The following is a 23,171-nucleotide window of genomic DNA, read 5'->3' as shown; positions in this document are numbered from 1 at the left end:
AGATGCACGAGATGCAATGAGTGTCTCATTGTACAGTGAATAAAACCGAGCCCTTTTTGTCGACCCTCACCAAACTTCAATACAAAAATTACAATTGTAGTAATAAGATTAAATACCGAATTTCATTTATCTAATTTACAGCGTGTTTGAGTTATCAAGTTTAAATTCATCCGAATGTATAGATCGACAAAAGATCAATCCTTTGACAGATTTGGCAAAATTTAAAAAGAATCTATATTTTAGATACAAAACTGTATACAAAATTATATATCTAATTTTTAAAATTTCGTAGTGATTGTATTTATTTTCATTCGGACAGACAATACTTCAGAGGACACACAAGCATACTTCCTCTAAATGGACTTTGCTCAAAATCTGGCAGAAATTTACGAATTGGGTGTTAAGACTACGAAAACAAATTCAACCTGTCTAGTTTAAAGAGTTTTTGAATTAAGAGATAAACACACTGATGTAATTTCAAAAAATATATTTTTCGAATTTAATGCCTGAAACTTAGAGATGCGTCAAAATCTCGTCGAATTTTTTAAAGATTACAATACTTCCTTTTTTATACAGTTTACACGAAAAAGTAAAAAATAATGACTCAAACGTAAAAGCTTGCATAAATTAGAATAAATATAGAAGACACATAATACTTTGTTTTTGGATTGGGAAAAAAATTAGAGAATAGAAGAAATACAAAGAAAATAATTCAAAAAAAAAAATAAATTATGTAATAATTTTTGCAAAAATATTATAATACTTTCAAAACAGAAAAATAATTCGTAACTTAAAGAAATTGGATGTACAAATGCAAATTCAATAATAATGAAGATTTTTTTTCTTTTCTTTTTGAGAGACAGATTGGCTTCATTTTCAGAATATAAAAAGTCAAGATCATCTATACTATTTTTAAAATAACAGGGGATAAAAAAAAACACGGATATAGTTTGAAAAATTCTACGAATTCGATTACTCGTTTTTTATTTTCAACTTCCTGGAAGTCCATTCACAGTTTTTTTGTTTCCTATTAGTTTCAGTATTTTTCCGATTCTAAATGAATAAATAAATTCAAAATGAAATCGTGAATTTATGAATTTGTTGAAGTCGATTTAAAAATCGGTTTTAAAAGAGAGTTTATTAATTACAAATGGTTTTTGTGAGGGTACAATAAATTTTAATCAACATTATAAATTTAAATGAAAATTATAGTTAAAAAAGTAAACCAAATTATTATGGCATATCATGATTTTTAAATAACTCAATCCTGAAAAGAATAATGTAGTAAAAAAAAAATCAACAATTAAAGAAAATATGAATATAAGCAACGTATTGGAATTAATTTTCATCGATATATCATAAAAGTCCTTGAACTTTAAAAATAAAATGTTAACGATAAAACGTTAAAGAAAATATTTCATTAAATAAGAAACATTCATTAAATAAGTTTTGTTGACTAAATAACATAACATTATATATTAACTAATAAATCTTTGCAAACGATAATTTTCGCGTGTGAACATAAACAATCAGAATCAGAGAATTTTCTGATGCATTATTATATTTAATTAAATTATTTATCCTTATTTCTAATTTGATGTGACGCAAAAATGATTTAATTCCAAACACGAAACATTTTTTTCAGCCTTCTGGATTGGAATGGAAAAAAATAAAATCAATATTAAAACGAAAAAGCCTGTATATTAGTTACCAAAGTGGTGTAATTAAAATTAGTTACTTCGGGAAAAATATATATGAATTGCCCCTCTCCGCCAATGATTTTAAGAGAGCGAGAATTATTTATAATTAAAATTGAAAAGCAATGTCTAGAGATCGTCTACGAATTACCAAACTTTAGAATATTGTAATTTTTGCTTCACTTTACCTTTCTACGCGTTTACCCATATTTCAACAATTTTTTATATATATCTAAGATGGCATTCACATAATGTCTTTATTAGTCATTATCGATTGGCAACAGTTAAATGTAAACATATCATTATACGAACGGTTTAGATTGCTTCATTGTATATTTTTCTAGTTGCATTTAATTTAACGCTTCGTTAATTAATGGAGCTGTAAACTGTTATTAGAAACACTCTGGTGAGGGGCATCAGAAACTCCAGTTAGAGGAAAGAAGATGCAAATGAAATCATGATATATAGGTGTCAAAAGAAAATTTAATCGAGCACGAAAATAGGTTTAACGTCACCAGATGGGTATCGCCAAATGTCGCCAGATAAATTTGCCATGGCAACTGATGATTATATCTTCCAAAATTATAATCACACAAAAATTATTTTTGCATTATCTTAAAACTCAAAAAATATCTTTTTAATGATATCTATTTTATTTCTGTAGAATTATTTTCTTTATTTTTATTTTTTAAAATTTAACTTAATAGACAATCTAATGTTCTTAATGTTATTATGAAATTCAAAAATATTCAATCGCTTTCTTTTGCCAAAGTTAAATTTGAAATTAAAAGAAAAATGCTTTCCTTGGTTATTAATTCCGAAATATCGTTTTCACTTCCGTTTTTTTTTTCGTAAAATTTTTTTAGCTGATTAAGTCAATTAAATTCAGGGTTTTATGTTGTATCAATAACAGGGCGACCTTTTAAAGTATGCATTCTATATTAATCCTCTAACAGCTTAAATAAATCAATAATTTGGGCGAACAAGCTGGTCGCCAAATTCGGCTAGTTTATAATTTAATTGCTGAAAGGACTTTCATTATGTATTATTAATAACTTAATAATTAATTGACTCCTTGTTATGCATTTCTTCAATATTAATTACTTCCATTTACTTACTAATGAATTATCTTTTTATTAATATTAATTTTGTTGCCTAAAGGACATCACTAATGTTTTCTTTCAACAGCTGAAATTAATATTCACTTTTAATTAACTTTAGTGACACATAAACCAAGCAACGCATGCTTAATTTATGACAATTGCGATGTGACTAATTTTTTTATGCAGATTTTAACTAGATTTTTTTATATCAAAATAAAAGTGATCCGATTACACAGATTGTTGGGATAAAAAATGCTCTTATTCGACTTCGAATATGTTCGAAACAGAAAGTTTCGAATATCGAATTGATTACAATAAATAAATAAACATAAAAAAAAGAGGAAACCTAAGTATATATAAAATTATTTGTTCGACAATAAGACAACCGGGTTAAAACGGAAGAAAGAAAGGTATTTCAAAACTGAAGGCTTATTCGTTTCCAATAGCAAATCGATTACGATATTCATTTTCTATTCTTTTCGTACATTTACATAGTCACTGAGCCACACATCTGTCTTGCAATTTCAGAATAGGAAAGACCATATTCTTGTAATACAATAATCATAGTTCTCTTTCTAGGTGTCCAATCTATTCTTTAATCTGATGTCATTGCTTCTTGACTAAATTTAAGAAATATTTACAAAATTTCGTGCTAAATATTAAAAAGTTTAACAAAATTTCTTACTTGTAACTTGATTACATGTAAAAAGTCAGGAAAGTTAGAAATAACAATCCACTTCATCATTGTGTTTGTTTTTTAGATTAAAGTAAGTATAATTTTTTTGTTTTGCGAATATTTGAATTTTGCTTTTTGTATTGAAATCAGCATTAAATTATCTTTAAAATGATGTGTAATAGTTTGCCTTTTGAGGAATGTAACATTTCTATAAGTAAACAAAGTTAGGAAACAAAGATTTTCAAAAGTGTCCACAATTTTGGCCACCATTGTATGCGTAGCCTTGACTAGATGAATTCTAATCTACACAGATTATTTTGATAATATACAATTCTTATGTCAAATCCACCAACTGGTCAGAACCAGGATATATTTGCGCTGGATTAAGTGGGTTAATTACACAGCAACATAAATTTCAGACATTTTTGGAGGCAATCATAATTATTCATCAATGAAGAAACTGGCATTATTTACCAACCATAATATATCTATATATAAAACCCTAACGTACGTGGCACAGAAATCGAGCTTATTACTAATTGTCGAATGGCAACAGTCAAATATAAACAAGACTTCATACAAATTTCAGATTGCATCATTTAATGAACATTTTTACAGCTGTACTGAATCAAAAACTTCGCTTAGCTAATTAATGGAACTGCAAAATTTTATTAGATGTGTTCTGGAGATACTACGTGTCACCAAAGACGACATTCAGTCAGAGGAAAGAAGATATAAAAGAAGCAGGCTTCAAACCAGAAATTGAATCAAGCGCAAAAATAGGCTTAACCGTCACCTGATAGGTAATCGTGGTAAGACTTCAGAATAACATACGGTTTGGAAGATCTAAATTTAGATGTATACCAAAATTGCTCATAAACGGTTTTTAAAGTTGCAATAAAAAATTCCAAACGATTATATATGGCGAGAAATTGCATGGAAATTTTTCAATTTTGGCACCCGTTTAAAAATCTTAAATCGAACAGTAATCACTATAACTTGCTTACGAAAATTGATGTTCTCTTGATTTTTTCCAAAACAATTATCATATAAAATATGCTTTTTGTATTACCTTAAAACTAAACAAAATTACCTTTTAAATTATATATATTCCATCTCCGTAAAATTTTTCCACTTAATGTTAAAATATTTTTAATTCAATTTGATACCCTATCTGAAACAATGTTTTTAAATGCTATAGTAGAATTCAAACACATGCTTTTGCCAATCATTAAATCAGTAATAGGATTCTCATTTCCACTTTTATTTCGTAACATATACAATTTGTAATTTGTAGTAAACTACTTTAATTGAACTAATGTGTTTTAGTCATATCAAATTACAAGATGAAATATTTTTTTTTAAGAAATGCATGCCATGTAAATAATTAACATCCTAAAAATCCAATAATCTCGGCGAACAAACAAACTGGTCGCCAAAGATGGCTGGTATTTATAAAATTATCATGTACTTACTTGATGTTCTGATTTGCTTTATAAACAGAATGATTTAGTCGTGGTATGGAATTTATCTCCCTACTGGGTAGACTTCCGATGATCAAAGGTTGAATGGTTTGATTTCCATTGGGGCAATGGTTGCTGGCGAGGCGAGTGAAATTTGCATTCAAAGCAGCTACTGTTTTCTGAGATTTAGTTGGATATTCACATATCTTCAGATCGCTGCCAACTAATTCATTTTGAAAATAGCTATAAAAAGAAGAAAAAAGGTATTATTAAAATATTGCAGTATTTTTTATAGATAAAATGAATGAAACTGAAAACCATTAGTAAAAATTAAAGGAGATTCGCATTTCTGGCCTCAAGCATGATAATTCCATTTTCGTTATCTTTATTCTGTTTTTGAAAATGTACTCTTAATTTTAGAAATAATAATGTGCATACAAAAATGTATTTAAAATTATTGCAACGCGCCATCATATAAATGGAGTTTTAAAATTATGAAAAATAGCGAGGACAAATATAAAATAATTTGAAAAATTTCGTAAAATTGGAACAATGTTGTATGGAAATTAAGCTGATATCACTGAAAAGTTAATTCTTTAAATTTGATAATATACTCCGAAGTTATTCAATCAAATTTCAAGTAAGATAAGTTTCAATTAAAAATGTAATCAAAATTTTGAGAAAGTCTTCCACAGTACGCACGTACTTCTTAAAAAGAAACTCCCTGTCAAGTCTTCTTCAATGGCATGCCCTTAAGATAATTTCGCAAGACTTTTAACAATGCATGTCAAATGACGAATATAAAATAGGTACGCCATTCTATAAACTTTATCATACTAAAATAAAAGTTTCTATTTATTTCAATTAACAAAAAATTTGAGTTGGTTTGTAAATTAGATGTCAGTTAATTTTCAAAGCTATATTTCCATCACGTTTGAATTATTTGAAAATATATAAAAATTTAGATGTTTTTGAAATTTAAGGAGAAAAATAAAACCCATCGTTATCATAGCAAAATTGAATAGCTTTTGTTTTAAAACGCATTCATTTAAATAATTTACACATAAAAGTTTTTAAAATTGTATCTTGTCTTATCTTTAAACACATATTTATTATCCATTTCACCACTATAAAGAGTCATTACCATTCAAATAATATTTATATTGCTGTTTTCCTCCTGATAAGATATAAAATGAGTTTTAATCATTTAGCACATGAACACTTCCAGCAAACGAAAGAAAAACATTCTAGTTAATTTTGAATATATAAATACATAATTAACCTGGAGAGAAAATGGCGTGAGAAGTAATTCATTGTACATAATCAAAATTCTGTTCAAAAAGACTGCGTAGGAGAATGAATTAAAATCAAATTTGCATATAAAACTTGATTCAACAACAATAAACGGTCGAAACTGTCTTATAACACAGTGAGAAAATGGACAGGCTCTACAATCAAAATTAGATTTAATTTAAACTAGAATGCAAAGTAAAAGCGAAGCAAATTTTTAAGAAACAATTCATTCCAGCAAATGATTTCTCTCAAGACAGTATTGAATATTAGTGAGAACGTAGAAAACAATGAATCATTTCTTTTCTTTTCTCCCTTGGCTTCAACATAAATACTCCGTTGAAATGTTTTGTTATCAGAGAGATTTGATTGAAATAATAAATTTCCACGGCTGGCGTAATAGGCGATCTAAAATATCGATAAGTTTTTTCTTCTTCGCTTAATTAGATTAGCGAAGTCACGGCCGTTTCTGTGTGTGGAGGAACTGGACTGTAAAATGACCTCAATGAGTGGGAACCACAGAATATTCATCCTAATTGCATTTATATATTTATGGAATACTTTTGTTAAGCAGAAAAGGTCGAGAATTTCGATATTCTGACGTCCTTCTTTTTTTTGAGGAATTTGAGTCCCCCTTCTTTCTTTTTTCATTTTCTTTCGGCATGACTGAAGAAAGAATAACTAGCAATCAAGTCTTTGTGAAAAAATGAGCGAAAGAGAGAGAGAGAGAGAGAACTAATTTTAAAAGAATAAAAGTAATAGAAATTATTGCTAACAAAATGGGCACATTAGTATAAGGAAAAAAATATTTAATGAAAACATAAATATTTTTTATATACATTATATTTGTGAAAAAAATATTTAATGAAACTTAATCATTTACATGGGGAACCTGGGTCTGTTTAAAAAAAAAGAATGACAACATTTTTTTTTTAATGTTTCAAGAATCTAAAGATTTGGAATTAAAAAAAATAATTTCCTCCTTTTGATTTTCTGGTATATTTACACAATATGACGTATTATAAATTTCATAGTATAATGAAGTAAGCGTATAACAATTCTTTTTCCCCAATAGAAAATTAAATCCAAAATTTTATGCAATACAAGAATTTTAATGACAAAAACATATAACGGATTTTAATTACAGAAGATGCCACATTTTTTAAATTATAATTTTTACATACCCACTGACAAACGGGCCGACAGGTAGTAAACCCCTTCATGAATTTGGTTCAGACTATGATACAGATAAATAATTATGATGATGATCACAATTATGAAAAAAACATGCACTAAATTTAATCTTCCTAGCTTTTATCGTTTTTGAATTATCAAGCACATACGCTAATGGACAGATTCCATTTAAAATGTGATCGATATCTGCAGTTTTGGTGCTATGGTTACAAACTAAATTTCATACGCTGTGTTTGATTTATCACATTGGACTAGTTTAGTTTTATATATTTTTGGCTGACGAAGATCTGAAATATGAAGTTTCGTCAACTTCTTTAGGTTGAAATAATTGAGGGTTGCAATACTTTTCTTTCGTATATTTTACATACTACTAAGCAAAAAAGTAGCTCTTAAATTCTTAAGCTCACTTTTGCAAGTCTGAAAATGCGAGCAGGGCATTTGTTCTGCTCTATCCAATAGAAATTCCACTCAAATGAGTCCAGAGTCAACAGTTGAATTACCGGCTGCAACGCAACTCAAGTGCGGTACCCAATTAGGAACAATTGGTCCAATAGCCAACAGGCTGGTCTTGATCATATAATTTGTACATACACTTAAGGCCATTTTTGAAAAAAAAAATGATGGCAGATAAAGTTATTAAATTCAAGCCCCCTTTGGCGACCACCAGGTTCGACGGAAGTATTGGTTATGATTAATTTCAATAAGTCTCTAATATATAATTTGATATTGATGATCCCATCCAATTATATTAGGTATTTAAACCGTGTTATTTAGCTGGCATGTTTGCTGTGTACACGAATCTCTCTAATGGAGTAGAGTTACATTTGCATGCAAGTGTAATCATCCACAGCGTCTAACATCTTATTAAACGTTGTACAATGCGGTCATTTCATTTACTTACATAAGCTGCGCATTTGAACCGATCATTAAAATGGCGTGAAACATTTCAAATATATTGTATGAACATCCCTAATAGTATGCTAATTAGATTGAAAAATGCTGATAAAGAAGAATAAATGAAATTTTTCAGTATATTGGATATATTATTTAAGGCTTTAGAGGATTTTGCTCATAGATTCCACAAAAAAATATAATGAAATAAAAAGAAGAGGTAAACATTTATAGTGACATTGTAAAAGAATAAGAAAACGAACATACAAAAGGATCTTTAATCCTTATCTTTTTGGGTTAAGGCAGAAAAACGAGGGATTAAATATTTTAATAAAAAAAATGGAGGTGGTTCAATTGTCATTGATATAATAAAAAGTGCTGTCACATTTAACAAATTATTTTTTTAAATAATTGTCAAAATTTAAATATTTTTTTATGGTCGATTGGAATAATGAAATTTTTTTTAAAAATTTTAAAATGGTGTAAAAATAATTTTGGTGTAACAGTACTACTAAAATTTCGATTTATTTTTCCACATTTTTTTTTTTTTATTAATATAAGATCTAAAAAAAAATCGAGGTGAACACTTTTACTTCACAAAATATATTTGTGCTAAATAAATAGCTCTGCCTGCCCTCTGCATGAGCATGTAAAGAGCGTCAAATACACGAACAATGAATAGGGTTCCTTCAAAAATAAATACAAATCAGAATGAATGGTAACGTTTCAATAAACTTACAATAAAAATATTAGGTAGTTAAAGACTTAAAAATTGTAGACAAATCTTTATTATATGTAGAGTACCAAAATAGAAGCCTTCTCAAAGGTTTACCATTAAAACTTCTGAAATGAAATTTTTATTTTACACTATAAAATTTCGACACACACACGCCCGCGCAAGCACACACACACACACACACAACAGTAACAAAAAAAAAAAAAAAAAAAAAAAAATAGAAATTGGAATGAGGCGGTATTTAATCTGAGTTTAGATAATCGAAAGGGAAAATGCAACATAGAAATTAGGATGAGATCCAAAGTTCCTGTAAATATTTGGTATTTGATAATTGAGATGTATCGATCAAAAAGTTGAACGAGTAGTACTTTAACTTATTACAACAGCTTTGATGATCTTAAGGAAGTAAATGATGCTTTGCGAATCGTGAAAAATGTCAGATGATAAAATCCAAAAATCAGTATTTTAATTATTTAAATTTTTGAAAAAAAAATTCAAAAATCTTTGAAGAATCTCTTCAGTGTTTATTATTTTCAGATATTATATTATATTTCTGTAACTGGAGCTTCTGACTTTACATAACAATATGCACCAAGAGTCGTAGGTTTTTATCTCATGCCCTTTTCAATAATTACACAGATACTCATTTCACAATATCATTCTTTAACAATAACAGCAATTGCAAAAATTGTTACAGTCCACAAAAAGTTCACTGACTCGACAACTTTAATTTCGCTTCCAAAATACCTGAAAAAAGTATTCCGATTGCGACAGTAGTTACAGAGAGTTTGAAAGATTTCCATTTTCAACTTAGAGTTGAATTTGTTTATAAAAAAAATCAAAATCAAGCAAATTAAACTCGCCAACCAGCGCCAGCTTATCTCTCTCATCACAACTTTATTTTCAGACATCGTGACAGGGAAATTATCAGCCTGTCAACACAACAGCAAATATCACAGGCGAGTTTACCAAGGAACATGCTGCCTTTCAAAGGCTAAATTTAGCATACATTTCCATTTCTAATGTAACATGAATGATATATAAGTATATGCATGTATGTTCACAAGGATAAGCGTGCTGAATTGACACATAAGAATTATTTTATCGCAGGAACTATATTTATTTCGGCAGAATATGAGGATGTAAGCCAGAGTGTGTAAAAAGAAATATTAAAACAAGAAGGCGACACTTATTGAACATTTAACTGTTGTCGGTTGATTATGCGCAATCTGTCAAATCGCTAATTTTAAAGTTAATAATTCTAATCAGACACTGATCATCGTCAATAAATTAATATACAACATGCCTACGAAAATTGATTTATTTATTTTGAATATATATATATATATATATATATATATATATATATATATATATATATATATATATATATATATATATATATATATATATATGCCATTTTAAAAAGACATAGCTTATTTCTTGGACAGCATAACAGCTGGTAAAAGTCAAGATTTTGCAAAAAAATTAATAATTGAAGTGGACGTGCAGAATTAAAAGAAAAAATTAAGGTCATTTTTGTTTTTGGCATAAAAATTTTAGATAATCATTTATGATCATTTTATAGTACTTTTTAATTAATGCGAGGAGAGAACATTACAATATAGCTATAGTAAACAGTGATACGGATAGAAAATATATGTTGTTCGATTTGTGTCAGTAGAATACATTTTTTGATATAAAAATATGTATAATAATTAAGTAATTCAAGCAGATTGTCGGATTAAGAGATTTTATGATGGCATTTTTGGCAATGGTTTCATGTAAGGTAACAAATCAAATATAAACTGTACACCAAATTGAGAATCAAAATTATAATTTATAAATTGTTGGATCAACCATTTTATATGCAGCAACATATGCATTAATATAAACCAGCGGTTCTTAACCTATGGGTCGCGACCCAAAATTGGGTCGCGAAGCATATTTCTTGGGTCGCGCTGAGTCAAACCAAAAAAGTTAGTAATACACCAAATTTCAGACATTTTAGAAATGACGACTTGAATAAATATCAACAATCGAAAATGAATGTGATTAACAAGATCAAAAAATATCAGCTGATTAAAAAAGCGAGAGCAAAAAAAGTACATGTGATGATAATAACGGTGAGAACTAAATGGAACAAAGCTGGCGAGGGCGTACAAGAGAAGCGCTCCAAATATTTGAATGCCATTTAATTTTGATGTAAGTGATTTGCATGAGGAATTTGTTAATATTAATCAATTTCAAGAACAATTAATAGAAATACAAAGTGCTTTCTGGTTAAAATTAAAAACCGAAAAGCCAATAATTGTTAAAGAAGCCCTAAAAGTATTATTGCCCTTTGCAACAACATATATGTGTGAGGCTGGTTTTTCGGCTCTGTGTGTAATCAAAAACAATTACTGGAACAAGTTAAATCCTGAAATAGATATAAGGTGCTCCTTGACAAGCATTCAACCGAGGTTTGAAGATCTTTGAAAATGTATTCAAGTACAAGATTCTCATTAAAACTGTATGACTTGCATTTAAAATTTAAGACTTAACATATGCATTGATATTTCTTTTTTTTTAGGAATAAGTTAAAATGTCAATTATTTTCAAAAAGTTATAAATATATTTTAATTTGGTCAATAAAAATTATTAAAAACACTTGATTATTAATTAAATTTTCCTTGGATCGAAAATTACTTTTGTTTATCTTTATTATTAAAAAAATAAATAAAAAATTTGTAAGTTAAAAAAAATCATCATCGTAGGATTGAAGATTTTTTAAAAATACGATCTAAAATAAAGCAATGAAAAAATATTTGACTTTTTTTGGGTCGCGACATGAACATATTTCTCAAATTTGGGTAGCGGATTAAAAAGGTTAAGAACCACTGATATAAACTAAACACTAATCGAATCGTAATTCTCTTTTTAAAAGCAAAATAAAACATATTAAAAAATTATAAAAAAATGTGAATAACAAAATTATTTATTCATAATTTCATCACAACATTTCGATTTTTTTTTTTTTGCAATTAAAGTTTATATATAATAAACTGATTTTATTTAGGCGCCACTGGTGATAAAAATAATACCAAGTAGTTATAACACTTTAAATTTAGTAAAATAATTTTTCCTGTAAAGCCTTTCGCTACTTTTCGTTCGCTTTCTCGTATATTGTCTGACCCCTCGATTAGCAGTTAAACTCCATCACTCTTTTTTCTTTCCTTCAAGACAATGATTTGCTCTCTCAGATAATTAATAAATTATTTTTCGTGCAATAACTATTGGAAAACCTTTTGGTGAAACATTGAGCACAAAAAAAGAAATTTATTTTATTTTTTGTAATTTAATCAAGTATTTAAAGAATTAATTAAATTTGAAAATTGATATTAGCGCATTTGATTATGGAAAGGTTCATAGAATAGAAAGTGCAAATTTCTTATCGCACCTGTTCACAATTTAAGAGGTGTTTGAGTTAAAACGGATAAATAGGTACGTGTATTTTCTGATTTGTATTTTTGATATCAAGAAAAACTCACAACAAGCAAATAATGCAGATGGTTGTGATTAAACGATCATATTATGCAAAATAGAATAATGTTCCTATAAAGAAATGTAGGATTATCAGTCTATCGAAAGTTCTAGAAACACACAATAATATGATTTTCTATAATAATAATTAATTCGAATATTCGATAATTTCAAGCTTCAGACAGTTGTATTCTAACAGCAATATTTCTCTCTGACATAAAGCTATTTCTGAATGGATGGAACGCAACAACAGAGATTCAATTCTATCACGAAAAAACCAGTGAATTCGCTATCAAATAAAATTCAATAAAGCAATTTTCATTTTCTTTTTAAATATTAGCCGCCTTTGGCGACCAATTTGATTCGACTAGATTTATGATTGCTAAGAATTTCAAAGAAATATTTTGTGTAACTTGATCTTAATGGCTTCTTCAGAAAAATATCTTTAAATTTCAAACTTTGTTAAACATGTAGCACGTGCGACTTTAGAAGCCTCAAACCATTTCATTCACTGTGTTATGCCTCGCCAAATTTTCTGCCTGTATATATATATATATTCACTCTTATCACGGAAATAGCAGCAATATTTAAAAATGAACGCTCTTAATTTTTTTTTCATTATTTTTTGATCTTGAAGTTAAACTTTAATTGAAAGAGTAACACATTTTCGAACATTTTATAAAAACTATGCCTTATGCATAAACTTAATGAACATGGAGAAATAAGTCGAATATTCATATCTTGATCATCAAAATTGCAAAAGAACCAGGATAAAATATAAGTAACAAAAATGGAAATGATTCGAGTTACACTTTAACAATGAAATATGTTGAAGTAAAATACCTTTAAAATCTTCGTGAAAAATCAATAAAAAAAAAAAAAAAAAAAAAAGGAAGGGAAAAAAAACCCTGTATGGTAAAAAATAGATATTATTGAAAAGATAAATTTTCGAATTTTGAGATGATGCAAAAAAAAAAAAAAAAAAAAAAAAAGAAGAAAACGTCAAAGACCAACGAAAGCATGCACATTCAAGCAGACACACACAAATCAAATCATAAAATAATTATGGCAGCATTCAAAGAAGATGACTCAAAATGATCCAATAACACTTGTACTCATATCAACCGACATAAAAACATGCATTTGATTATTTATATAACCAAAAAGAATTAAGAAATTATTTGTTTTATTTTCCTATCGTAATTAACCAGATTTAAAAAGTATTGTCGATGAAATAATATCATAAAAAATTATATTTCAAACGAATGTTTTCAACATTTGAAAATTATATTTCAACAATTTTTCTCTACAGAATTGCGTCTATTTATTTTGTAAACATTTATTAAAATATTATTGTTGAGAAATATTAATTAAATTTGAAATAAAGACAAATATAAATAAATTTGCATAAAACAGAATAATTTTTAATAACTGAACAGAAAGCAAAACAAAATTCTGCATTTATTATGAGAATCAAGAATAAACATACATTTCTTTTAAAAAAATGAAGTAAACTAAATTATTATTAATTATTAAATGTAAATATAATTAAATATTGTTTTATGATAAAGTAAGAAATTTAAAACAAAATTCACTCACATGCCATTAGTACAACTATGGCAGGATTTTAAAGGAAATAACTTTCTACGCAAGAGTGATCCAAATATTTTATAGCTTTAGCATGATAAATATGATCTCATTAAAAAAACATTATTATAAAAATAACCACAATAAAAGTTAACACAGATGAAAATTTATTAAAGATTATATGTCGATTTTTACATAAACAAATATTTTATAAATCAAAAGCTAAATAATAAGGATATAAAATTCTGATTTACGAAATGCAAACAAAAAGATCTACTTTCAATTATATCTATGTGGACCAGTTAAACTAATTGTTTAAAGAGAAGTAAATACGAAACTTTGGAAATGAACTTTCACTTTTGTTTCCCTTGATGACATTTTAAACATTTTTTTTTTATCTCTAACATTGCATTAGACACACAAATCTATATAAAAGGTCCTCATTCTAATTGTGAACTAACAGCTAATTTGTGAATTATTAAAAATAAATATTATATCTGACCAGAAAAATTTTCTAAAAAAACATGATGAACAATCTTTTATATTGTTTCATTTAATAAATATACTGCTACAAAATTGAGTCTGCAATTTTTATTCTATTTTCCAGCTTAATATTTAATAAAATATTCTTGAAACACATTAAAAAAATTCACCCTTCTGAGACTAAAATTGACGAAATTATGAATATTTATTATCATTATTTTAGACGATATGAGAATTAATATTACGATTTTAGCTTATCTGATAATTAATAACACTATTAAAAGTGATTTCTAATTATTTAAGCCTATCTGTGCATGCATTTATATAGCTCTCCAAGACTATTTAATGAAATATTCTTGAAATACATATAAAAAAATTCACTCTTTTGCGACTAAAATTTACCAAGTTATGAAAAATTATTATAATTATTTTAGACGATATGAGAATTGTTATTACGATTTTACAGGGTGCGTAGGGAAAAACTGCTGCAAAAATTAAGTACTTTTAATCACCTTAGCCCCAAAAATTAAGCACCTTTGTATAAATATGCACACATAAACTGCGTATTTTCTAAGCGTAGCATTTTTAACCTATTTTATAATAATGCATAGTTTTTATTGAAAAAAAGTTCTTGAAAATTCATTTTAAATATTTATTTTTTTAAATTTTAATATTTATTTCTGTACTTGCACAACATCTTCTATTGCAAAATTATGCCTTTTTAAATTTGACAAAAGCACAGAAATGATCATAAAAATGAGAAAAAAAAAAACTATTAATATCAAAAAAATTCAGTCAACTTTTAAAAGATTAACAATAAAAAATCTTTTTCAACTTTTCTTAAAATTAAAATAAAATATCAGATAGAACATTTCTGAAAATGTCGATAGTGGTGTAGGAGCTCAGCATGATCAAATATTTTGTATTTGTTTTCAGCATGACTCAAGATTTTTATATAAGCAACAACAATTAAGATCCAACATTGCTGGGAAAGAATAAATTTCTCTCTGCACTGATTTATTCTATTAAGTAATTTCAATTGCAATCTTATAAAGCTAAGAACTAAAGCATTCATATGGCTATCATCATACAACTGGCAGGACTGCCATGAAATTGATGATAGAACAAAGTCATGCTCTAAATAAGTTTTTAAAATCATTTTTAATAGAAAATAATAGCAGCGTTTACAAATGATCAGATTAAAAAGAAATTGTCTTATCGCCTCTGATTTTTAAAAGTGTAGTAAAAATCTTTTTTGAACGTTTAACGTTCCTAAAATTTAATGAAAACCTACTTTTTAATCTATAAACAAAAATTTTTACTTAAAAAAATTGCAGAAGAAGCGATATATATAATTTCCGAAGAAATGAAAATGCTTTGACAAGTTCCAGTTTTCATAAATAACGAAAACAAGTAAAATCAGCTCTGAACGGAAATAAATCAGCCAGAATGTCTCCCCAATATGCCTTGAGTGACATTGGCATTCGTTACGGAATATTATCACTAGGCGTGAATTAAATATTTTTACTGTTTCTATCTATAGTGTGATTGTTGACAAGTATTTTGGGATTCGAGTTATTTAAGAATTTTTTTTTTCAACTAGAAGATACCTATCTTCAATAATTTATAAATAATTTCAAAATAATAATTAGATAAACTTAATATATATGAGGAAATTTGTTATTCGAATATCAAATTCTAAAAAGTAAAAAGATACTTTGAAAAACGTCTTCTTTTCAATGTGACAAATAAGACTGGAGATGAAAATTCTTACAATTTTTATTTCAAAAATGTATTTTTTAATAATTTATTATTTGAATGTATCAACTATACGTTGACTTATTCAAATATTAGGGTGTCCCAAAAGTTTCCTTCTCACCTTGCTATGAATGGTCTTATCTGGCTCTGCTTGTGCAAACATATCATTCGTTTCAAACATTCTATATCATTGGTTTCAGTCGTTCCAGAGCTCTAAACTGTCGCAAAGCCGGGACTACATTTCAAAAAAGTTCTTTTGTCCATTTGGTGGGATTGGAAAGGCGTAATTTTCTACCAGCTCCTTCCTCACGGTGAAACAATAAATTTTACGAAATACTGACATTGACTAGATTAATTGAAAACGCAAACAGAAAATAATTAAATAAATAAATAAAAACCGGCCAGAATTAATGAACCGACGACGCGTTGTTTTTCATCATGACAATACGAGACCACATATTGCGTTAGTCGTAAGAGAGAAGCTGTTACAGTTTGATTGGAATGTTTTACCGCATCCTGCATAATCTCCAGATAGAGGATTATTTCTTGTCCAAAATACAACAATTTTGGAAAGAAGGCATAAGGAGGCTTCCTATGAGATGGAAGAAGGTAACAGAGCAAAAGGGTTCTTATATAACAAAATAAATAATATCTTAAACAGTAAATGTGTATTCATTTCATATTAGAAATAGGAAAGAAACTTATGGGACACCCTAATAATAAAAGATAATCGCACGTATTTGTGGAAATTAATAGGGGAAAATTTTTTTAATGATATTTAAACTATTCAAAAGAGAACAAAATCTTTTATAAGTTAGCACGTTTACATTATTATAATTAAAAATGCGAGTTCTATCATCGAAAATCATGACTTTTGTAAGTTTTTTATTATAAATATCAAGATAAAAATTTTTTAAACGTCATTTAAACGAAAAAGCGCATCTATGAACTCCGCATGTTAAAACAATGTTACAGCAGAGTGCATTAGAGGTAAGACAGCTGTTCCGCTTGGAAACCTACTTATTGTAGAAGGAAAAAGGATGTATGTTTATGAGGTGCTATTTTCTTATCAGATGAAACGTCGAATTTTACACGATGGAACGATTTTCTTACGCCAAATGGGCATGAAAAGGCATCATGACAAGACTCGTCACGTAACACTCCCACAGGGTATATTATGGAACAAAACTACTGAGAGAAGAAATGCGCAGGCCTAATTAAACAGTCCACCTAGTTACTGAAAACATTCCAAGGACGGGTATGCATACACCCACAATGTAACAAGCTAGAATAATGAAATGTAGGCCAATGAAGGAAAGGAAGTGATATATTTCAAGGGCAAAAAATGAAAAGTTATTTTATTTTAGTGGCGAAAAATTAATTCAAAAATTTGCCCTCTGACACGAAACTGTGAACATTTCAAGAAGTAATTAAATAAAATCGTGGATGATAAATGTATCAGAAACTGATATATTTGTAAAGAAAATTTCAAAAATCCCCACAGACTAAAGAAGTGATATTTAAGTCTTTACTGAGAATCGAAAACCATTGGCTTCTAAAATTGCATGCCTCTTTTATTGTTGTCTTACCAGATACAGTCATTTCTTTTACACTTAGTTCTTTTTGTTCAGTTTTTACGCAGAAATAAGAGCAGTTTCATATGCAGTAGAAAAAATTTCTGATAGATCGGGGAATGTTTATTATATATACCGATACTCTAATTATTTTACAATCATAAAATTAATTTTATCTTCATTCTCACAATTATCCTTTGATTTAAAAAAATTCTAGATATTTTTAACAAGGTGACTTCTAGTGATTTTTACTATTTTATTCTGTTGAATATCCTCTCCTGGGAATTCTGGGCAATGAGGAGGCAGGCAAGGCTGCTAAAAGGGCAAGTATTCCAGCGACTTTATCTATTCCAGTGAGCGACTTTAAAAAGAACACTAAAATGCTTCTTTATTCTAAATGCCAGGCTCAGTGGGACCTTGAAACTAAAAATAAATTACATGTTATTAAACCTCATGTGCAACTGTTAAAAACCGAATCCAAAAGCAGACAAAATGTTAATCCGTTTACGCATTGGAAATACTATATTTACCTATCTTCACTTGTTGCTAAATGAACAATAACTCTAGGTTCTCAATATGACTGTCAAATATTTGTCCAACATATACTGTTTTGTCCAACATATACTGTCCGAATGTCCAAATTTCAACGGTCAGCGTCTGCAATTTTTTTCAAAACTCAAACACTCATTATCCTTCTTACTTAGTAAGACACCACATGCTCAAATTTTTACATTTTTATATAAAATTTTTTATTCATTCATTTAAATCTTGTTTAAACTTTTAAGTAATCTGGTACACAACCCATTTTTGATTATTTTACATTGATATGATTTTAACCTTGGTTTGGCGCAGCTTAGTCAAAACCATGGCTCTTGCACCAGAAAAATCCAAACAAATTAAAAAACCTAAAATTGTATGTAGGATTTTCTATCGCATTTGTGTTCGTTCATTCTTTGCTATTACACTTATAAATAATTAATTCCATTAATTAGATAAGAAAAGTGTTTACTTTAAACAAAAGTGGTGACGCCAGTAAAATCATGCGTGTGCAAAAGGAGAAAAATGTCGCCTGGACAATGACAAATACTGGACAAATGACAGGACAATTCAAGACGACATTTCGTCTGTTTCTCCTTCTATGCATGCGTGATTTCAGTGGCGTGACAATAATGGCTTAGTGTAAATGCGCTTTTTTTTATTTCAGAAAAAAACCCTGGAAAAATCTAACATTCCATTCCATTTTAATTAATATTTTTTTATTCAGAAAGAAAATGAGGCGATGATAAACAAAAAAATAGTTAAGTCCAAATTCTGCATTTTTTTACGAATTAATTTGATAAATGTAGATATAAATATTGAATTATATCGGCCTCTTTATATTGGTTCCAAGTATATTTTAAATTTGAATGAGTATAAAAGAATCATAACTCGAGTATCTTGAAGTATGAATATTTTAGAGGTATTTTCAAGAAATTATAATTGTCAGATTCTCCATAAGCAACAAATATTTTCTTTAGTTAACTGGCGTGAATTGGTTTAGATATGTACAGCACATAAACTCCAATCGTGGATCAAAAACAGAATTCGAAGCTCCAGAGATAGTCGTACACTTCCAACTGGGAAATATTTAAAATGTTAATTTTCTTAGGGAGGGGGGAGGGATAATATTTTATGCTGGTTCAGTCACTGAGTGTATTTCTGAACAAATTACGAATTATTAATTTTTATACAATACTTCAGTCCTATCAATTGTATTTAATAAAATATTCTCGGCATACAGATATTTAAATCAAAAAAGTTCCAATCTTTTATGACTGAAACAAAATAAAGTCATTAAGCTTTGAATATGATTATTTTATATTATATCAATGGCCGCCTTGAAAAAGATTCGCCAATCAATGGACGACATTTGATCAAGACAGCATTTGGTTTGCTTAAAATAGCTGAAAAAAGAAACTTTTTTATTTAACCCTTTAAAGGGCCATTTTTTTCTGGTAATGGTATATGAAAATAATTTCAAAATTGAGACAGACTTAAGAAAAGAAATTCATTCAGTTTATTAGATAAATATTATTTGATTAATTAATTAATAATTATACAACAAATCAAGATGCATCATTTTGTGTGAGATAAGAAACTGGAGTATCTAGGTTTCTGCTTTATTGATAAATTTAGGGGGATGTGTGCCAATCTATGTAACTTCATACAAAGATTGATGAATTTGGGGGGAAGTATAATTCCCATGGCATTAGAAAGGGTTAAACTGCTACTGTATCAAAAATATTTTATTAAATATGACAACAGGTCTAGTGAAGTGTGTAAAACCTGCAATTTTTGTAATTATTTTATCAATATATTTATTGACTCAAGTAATATAAAATATAATTTAAAATTTAATTCTTCGCGTCATTTAATATTTTTTCAACGGAAAGAATTACTTATCTCCAGCGGTTTAGAATTAACTATAAGGACCACGATTAGAGTGGATTACCTAAATTTGAATAGCTCAGAAGCCAATGAATGGTCTTGTTGCTACCCCAGAAAATAAAAATTGGGGAAATTAACGTACCTGATGCATTAATAGCCATTAATTGATATATAAAAATTATTATACATACTAACCAAAGGAAAAAAAACAACAATTAAATCCATCAATAAAAAAGAAAATTAATTCGTTAAAAATCATAAAAAGAAATGACAAATAAGAGGGCTAAACTGCTTTGGCTCCTTAGTGACTCATATAACTTCACAACAATGGCTAAGAAGTTATTTTCTGAATAATTTTTTAATGAATTTAAAGAAAAAAAAACCTTTTTTTTGTATTAGACTAAGTTTCTACATTTATTAAAAGCAATTGAAGAATCGAAAGAATTTGTTGCAAATAATGCAAACAGCAAAGTCGTAAAATGTCAATAACATATAAATTTTAAAATTAAAATCACTTTTACCTCAATTGGTAAGTATAGCGGAAACAGTGTTATGATGAATGAATAAATAAAGCGTTTATTTATTTAGTTTATCATTAAAAGTAAAAATAGTCTTTTAAGGATAGGTAAGTTGGGCGAAATAAGATTCTTTTAAACAATGTTATCGGCTTTTATTCTTAAAAATATTTTTTGAAAATCTTTCGGGCTTGAATGTCATGTGACACTCACATTGAACGACACAATGCGCAGAATTTAAAACATAGTTTCGCTAAAATTCTAATTAAAAGCTAGCATCTCTAAATTTTAATTTATGTTTCCTTAAAAGATTACGTTCAGGACTTGTTTGCAAAGCGAAAAAACCCATTAACAAAAACATCTTCGCGTCGATACAATCGGTAATAATTAAACAAAACAGTATAAATAAATACGTGTAAAACAAAAAGTATTCTTGAATTCCTTCATGAACTGAATAACCAAAAAAGTTACTTAATCTGATCTACATATACATGCAAATCTAAAGCAAATAATCGTGACTTCTTAAATTAAACACAGAAGATCTGATCCGCCCGTACAGACAATGGAATTCAAAATACAACAATCATCAGTTTAAATTACGGAACCGCTGAACATTGATACATTCCCATCGGACTATCATTATCTTTTGCAGAAAGATACAGATTAAATTTGCAGACTTTTGTCCAACTGTCCGTCAATTGAATACGAGGTCGGTCAGTTTGATTAGATGGGTAGGGCAACAAAGAGCAGGCACATCATTTACCGGATTTTTTTGAAGTTCACCTACATCGCTTTTCCATTTATAAGAGACCGGGCAACAACATTTTGCCACGTTTTTTATTCAGGCAGAAAATGCAATTTACAATTCGTTTCAGAATGGTTATCTCTCTCTCTATTTTAATCAGTTGGTCATGATTCTAATAAGAAATGTCCATAATACATTAAAATGGAAAGCATCACTCGATGGAAAATAGAACGAAGAGAGCAGGCAAAAAATAAAATTGCTATTTCTTTTTTTTTAAACTCAGATTATTTCTTTTGGGGGGGGCAGAGGGGTTAATTTAACAGAGCCTAATTAAAGCCAAAACGTATTTATATACAAACGCAGTAATTATTAAAATAATATTTAAAAATTTAAGCAGAAAAACGGGATGGAAAAGAGAAAATATTTCATTTCAATTTGAATAAAATAATATTTCCCTAAATGAAATATCCTTACATATCTCATTATGTACTTAATATAAACTTCTAGTATGAGGTATGACTTTTGTTAGAAAACTAGTTTGTAAACAAGCGGGATTGATCTTCCCAAAACTTTCTCGTATAATCTTTAATAAACTTGCTATGTTAGAGAACGACTTACATGTCATTGGTGTAAAATAGTTACGAAACATTAATATCTGGCGTGAATTTAGCAATTTTACTGAATCTATTGTGTCTTCCTTAGCGAGTTATTTGGCGATTCATCTCTGGCATGCATTAATCGTATATAAAAAAATCGAATTTGTATTTTAGACATGTTTTTCTCAATTTCACACAAAATTGCATTTGTAGTCACAAAATCCCATACCAAATTTGATATATTTAAGTCATTGCCTTTTTCAATGATCGCGTTAACATGTTTCTGAAATTACAGACCGAAATGCAGTCAAGCGTAATTGGATTTGGTTGGATATTTGATAGATGACTATAGTATAGATGTTAAATCTGTGTATTGAATTTTATTTATCTAGTTCTCATCGTTCTGCAATTATCATGATAAATTATATTCGAACAATTGGACAGAAAAACTTCCTCTGGACGTATTTTGCTTAAAATTTGATAGAAATCTACAAATTTAGTATAAAGACATTATACGAAATTTCAACTGTCTAGTTCAAAGTGTTTTTGTTTTATTTTTGTTACAGACAGACAGATGGGCATTTCCTAAAAATGTGTTTTTCGAATTTAGGGAGGTATAAAACGTGAAGATTCGCCAAAATGTCGAGAACGAATTCTTTGGCGATTACCATACTTTCTCTATACAACGTATATGAGAAAGTAGATAATAATAATAATAAATTGGAGGGGACAATCAATGAAAAAGTTGCTTTGAAAAGATTAATTATTACCATGCATTATATTTGAATTGAACAGCACCATTAAATGTTAAGCTAGGATTTAAAATAAAACAAAGCTAATAAAAAAAATCTGCTTTTTAATATTCGAAGCAAGTTTTAGAGATATAATTCTAAGCTGAACATAAGTATGAC

General features: G+C 28.1%; 1 protein-coding gene across 2 annotated transcripts in view; it reads right to left on the bottom strand.

Annotated features, from left to right (window-relative positions):
* The window catches only part of LOC129988634 (myelin regulatory factor-like), a 330,040-nt gene that overhangs the window by 20,564 nt on the left and 286,305 nt on the right, over positions 1–23,171 (bottom strand). For both annotated transcript variants that reach the window (XM_056096902.1, XM_056096903.1), the window contains exon 3: positions 4,952–5,182. In XM_056096902.1, the coding sequence (XP_055952877.1) occupies positions 4,952–5,182 (231 nt within the window). The remainder of the gene's footprint in view (positions 1–4,951; positions 5,183–23,171) is intronic.

The sequence above is a fragment of the Argiope bruennichi genome, chromosome 10 (genome assembly GCF_947563725.1).
Source record: "Argiope bruennichi chromosome 10, qqArgBrue1.1, whole genome shotgun sequence".
Taxonomy (NCBI): Eukaryota; Metazoa; Arthropoda; class Arachnida; order Araneae; family Araneidae; genus Argiope; species Argiope bruennichi.
Note: the sequence above shows the minus strand (reverse complement) of the source record. Positions and strands in the feature narration are given on the sequence as shown.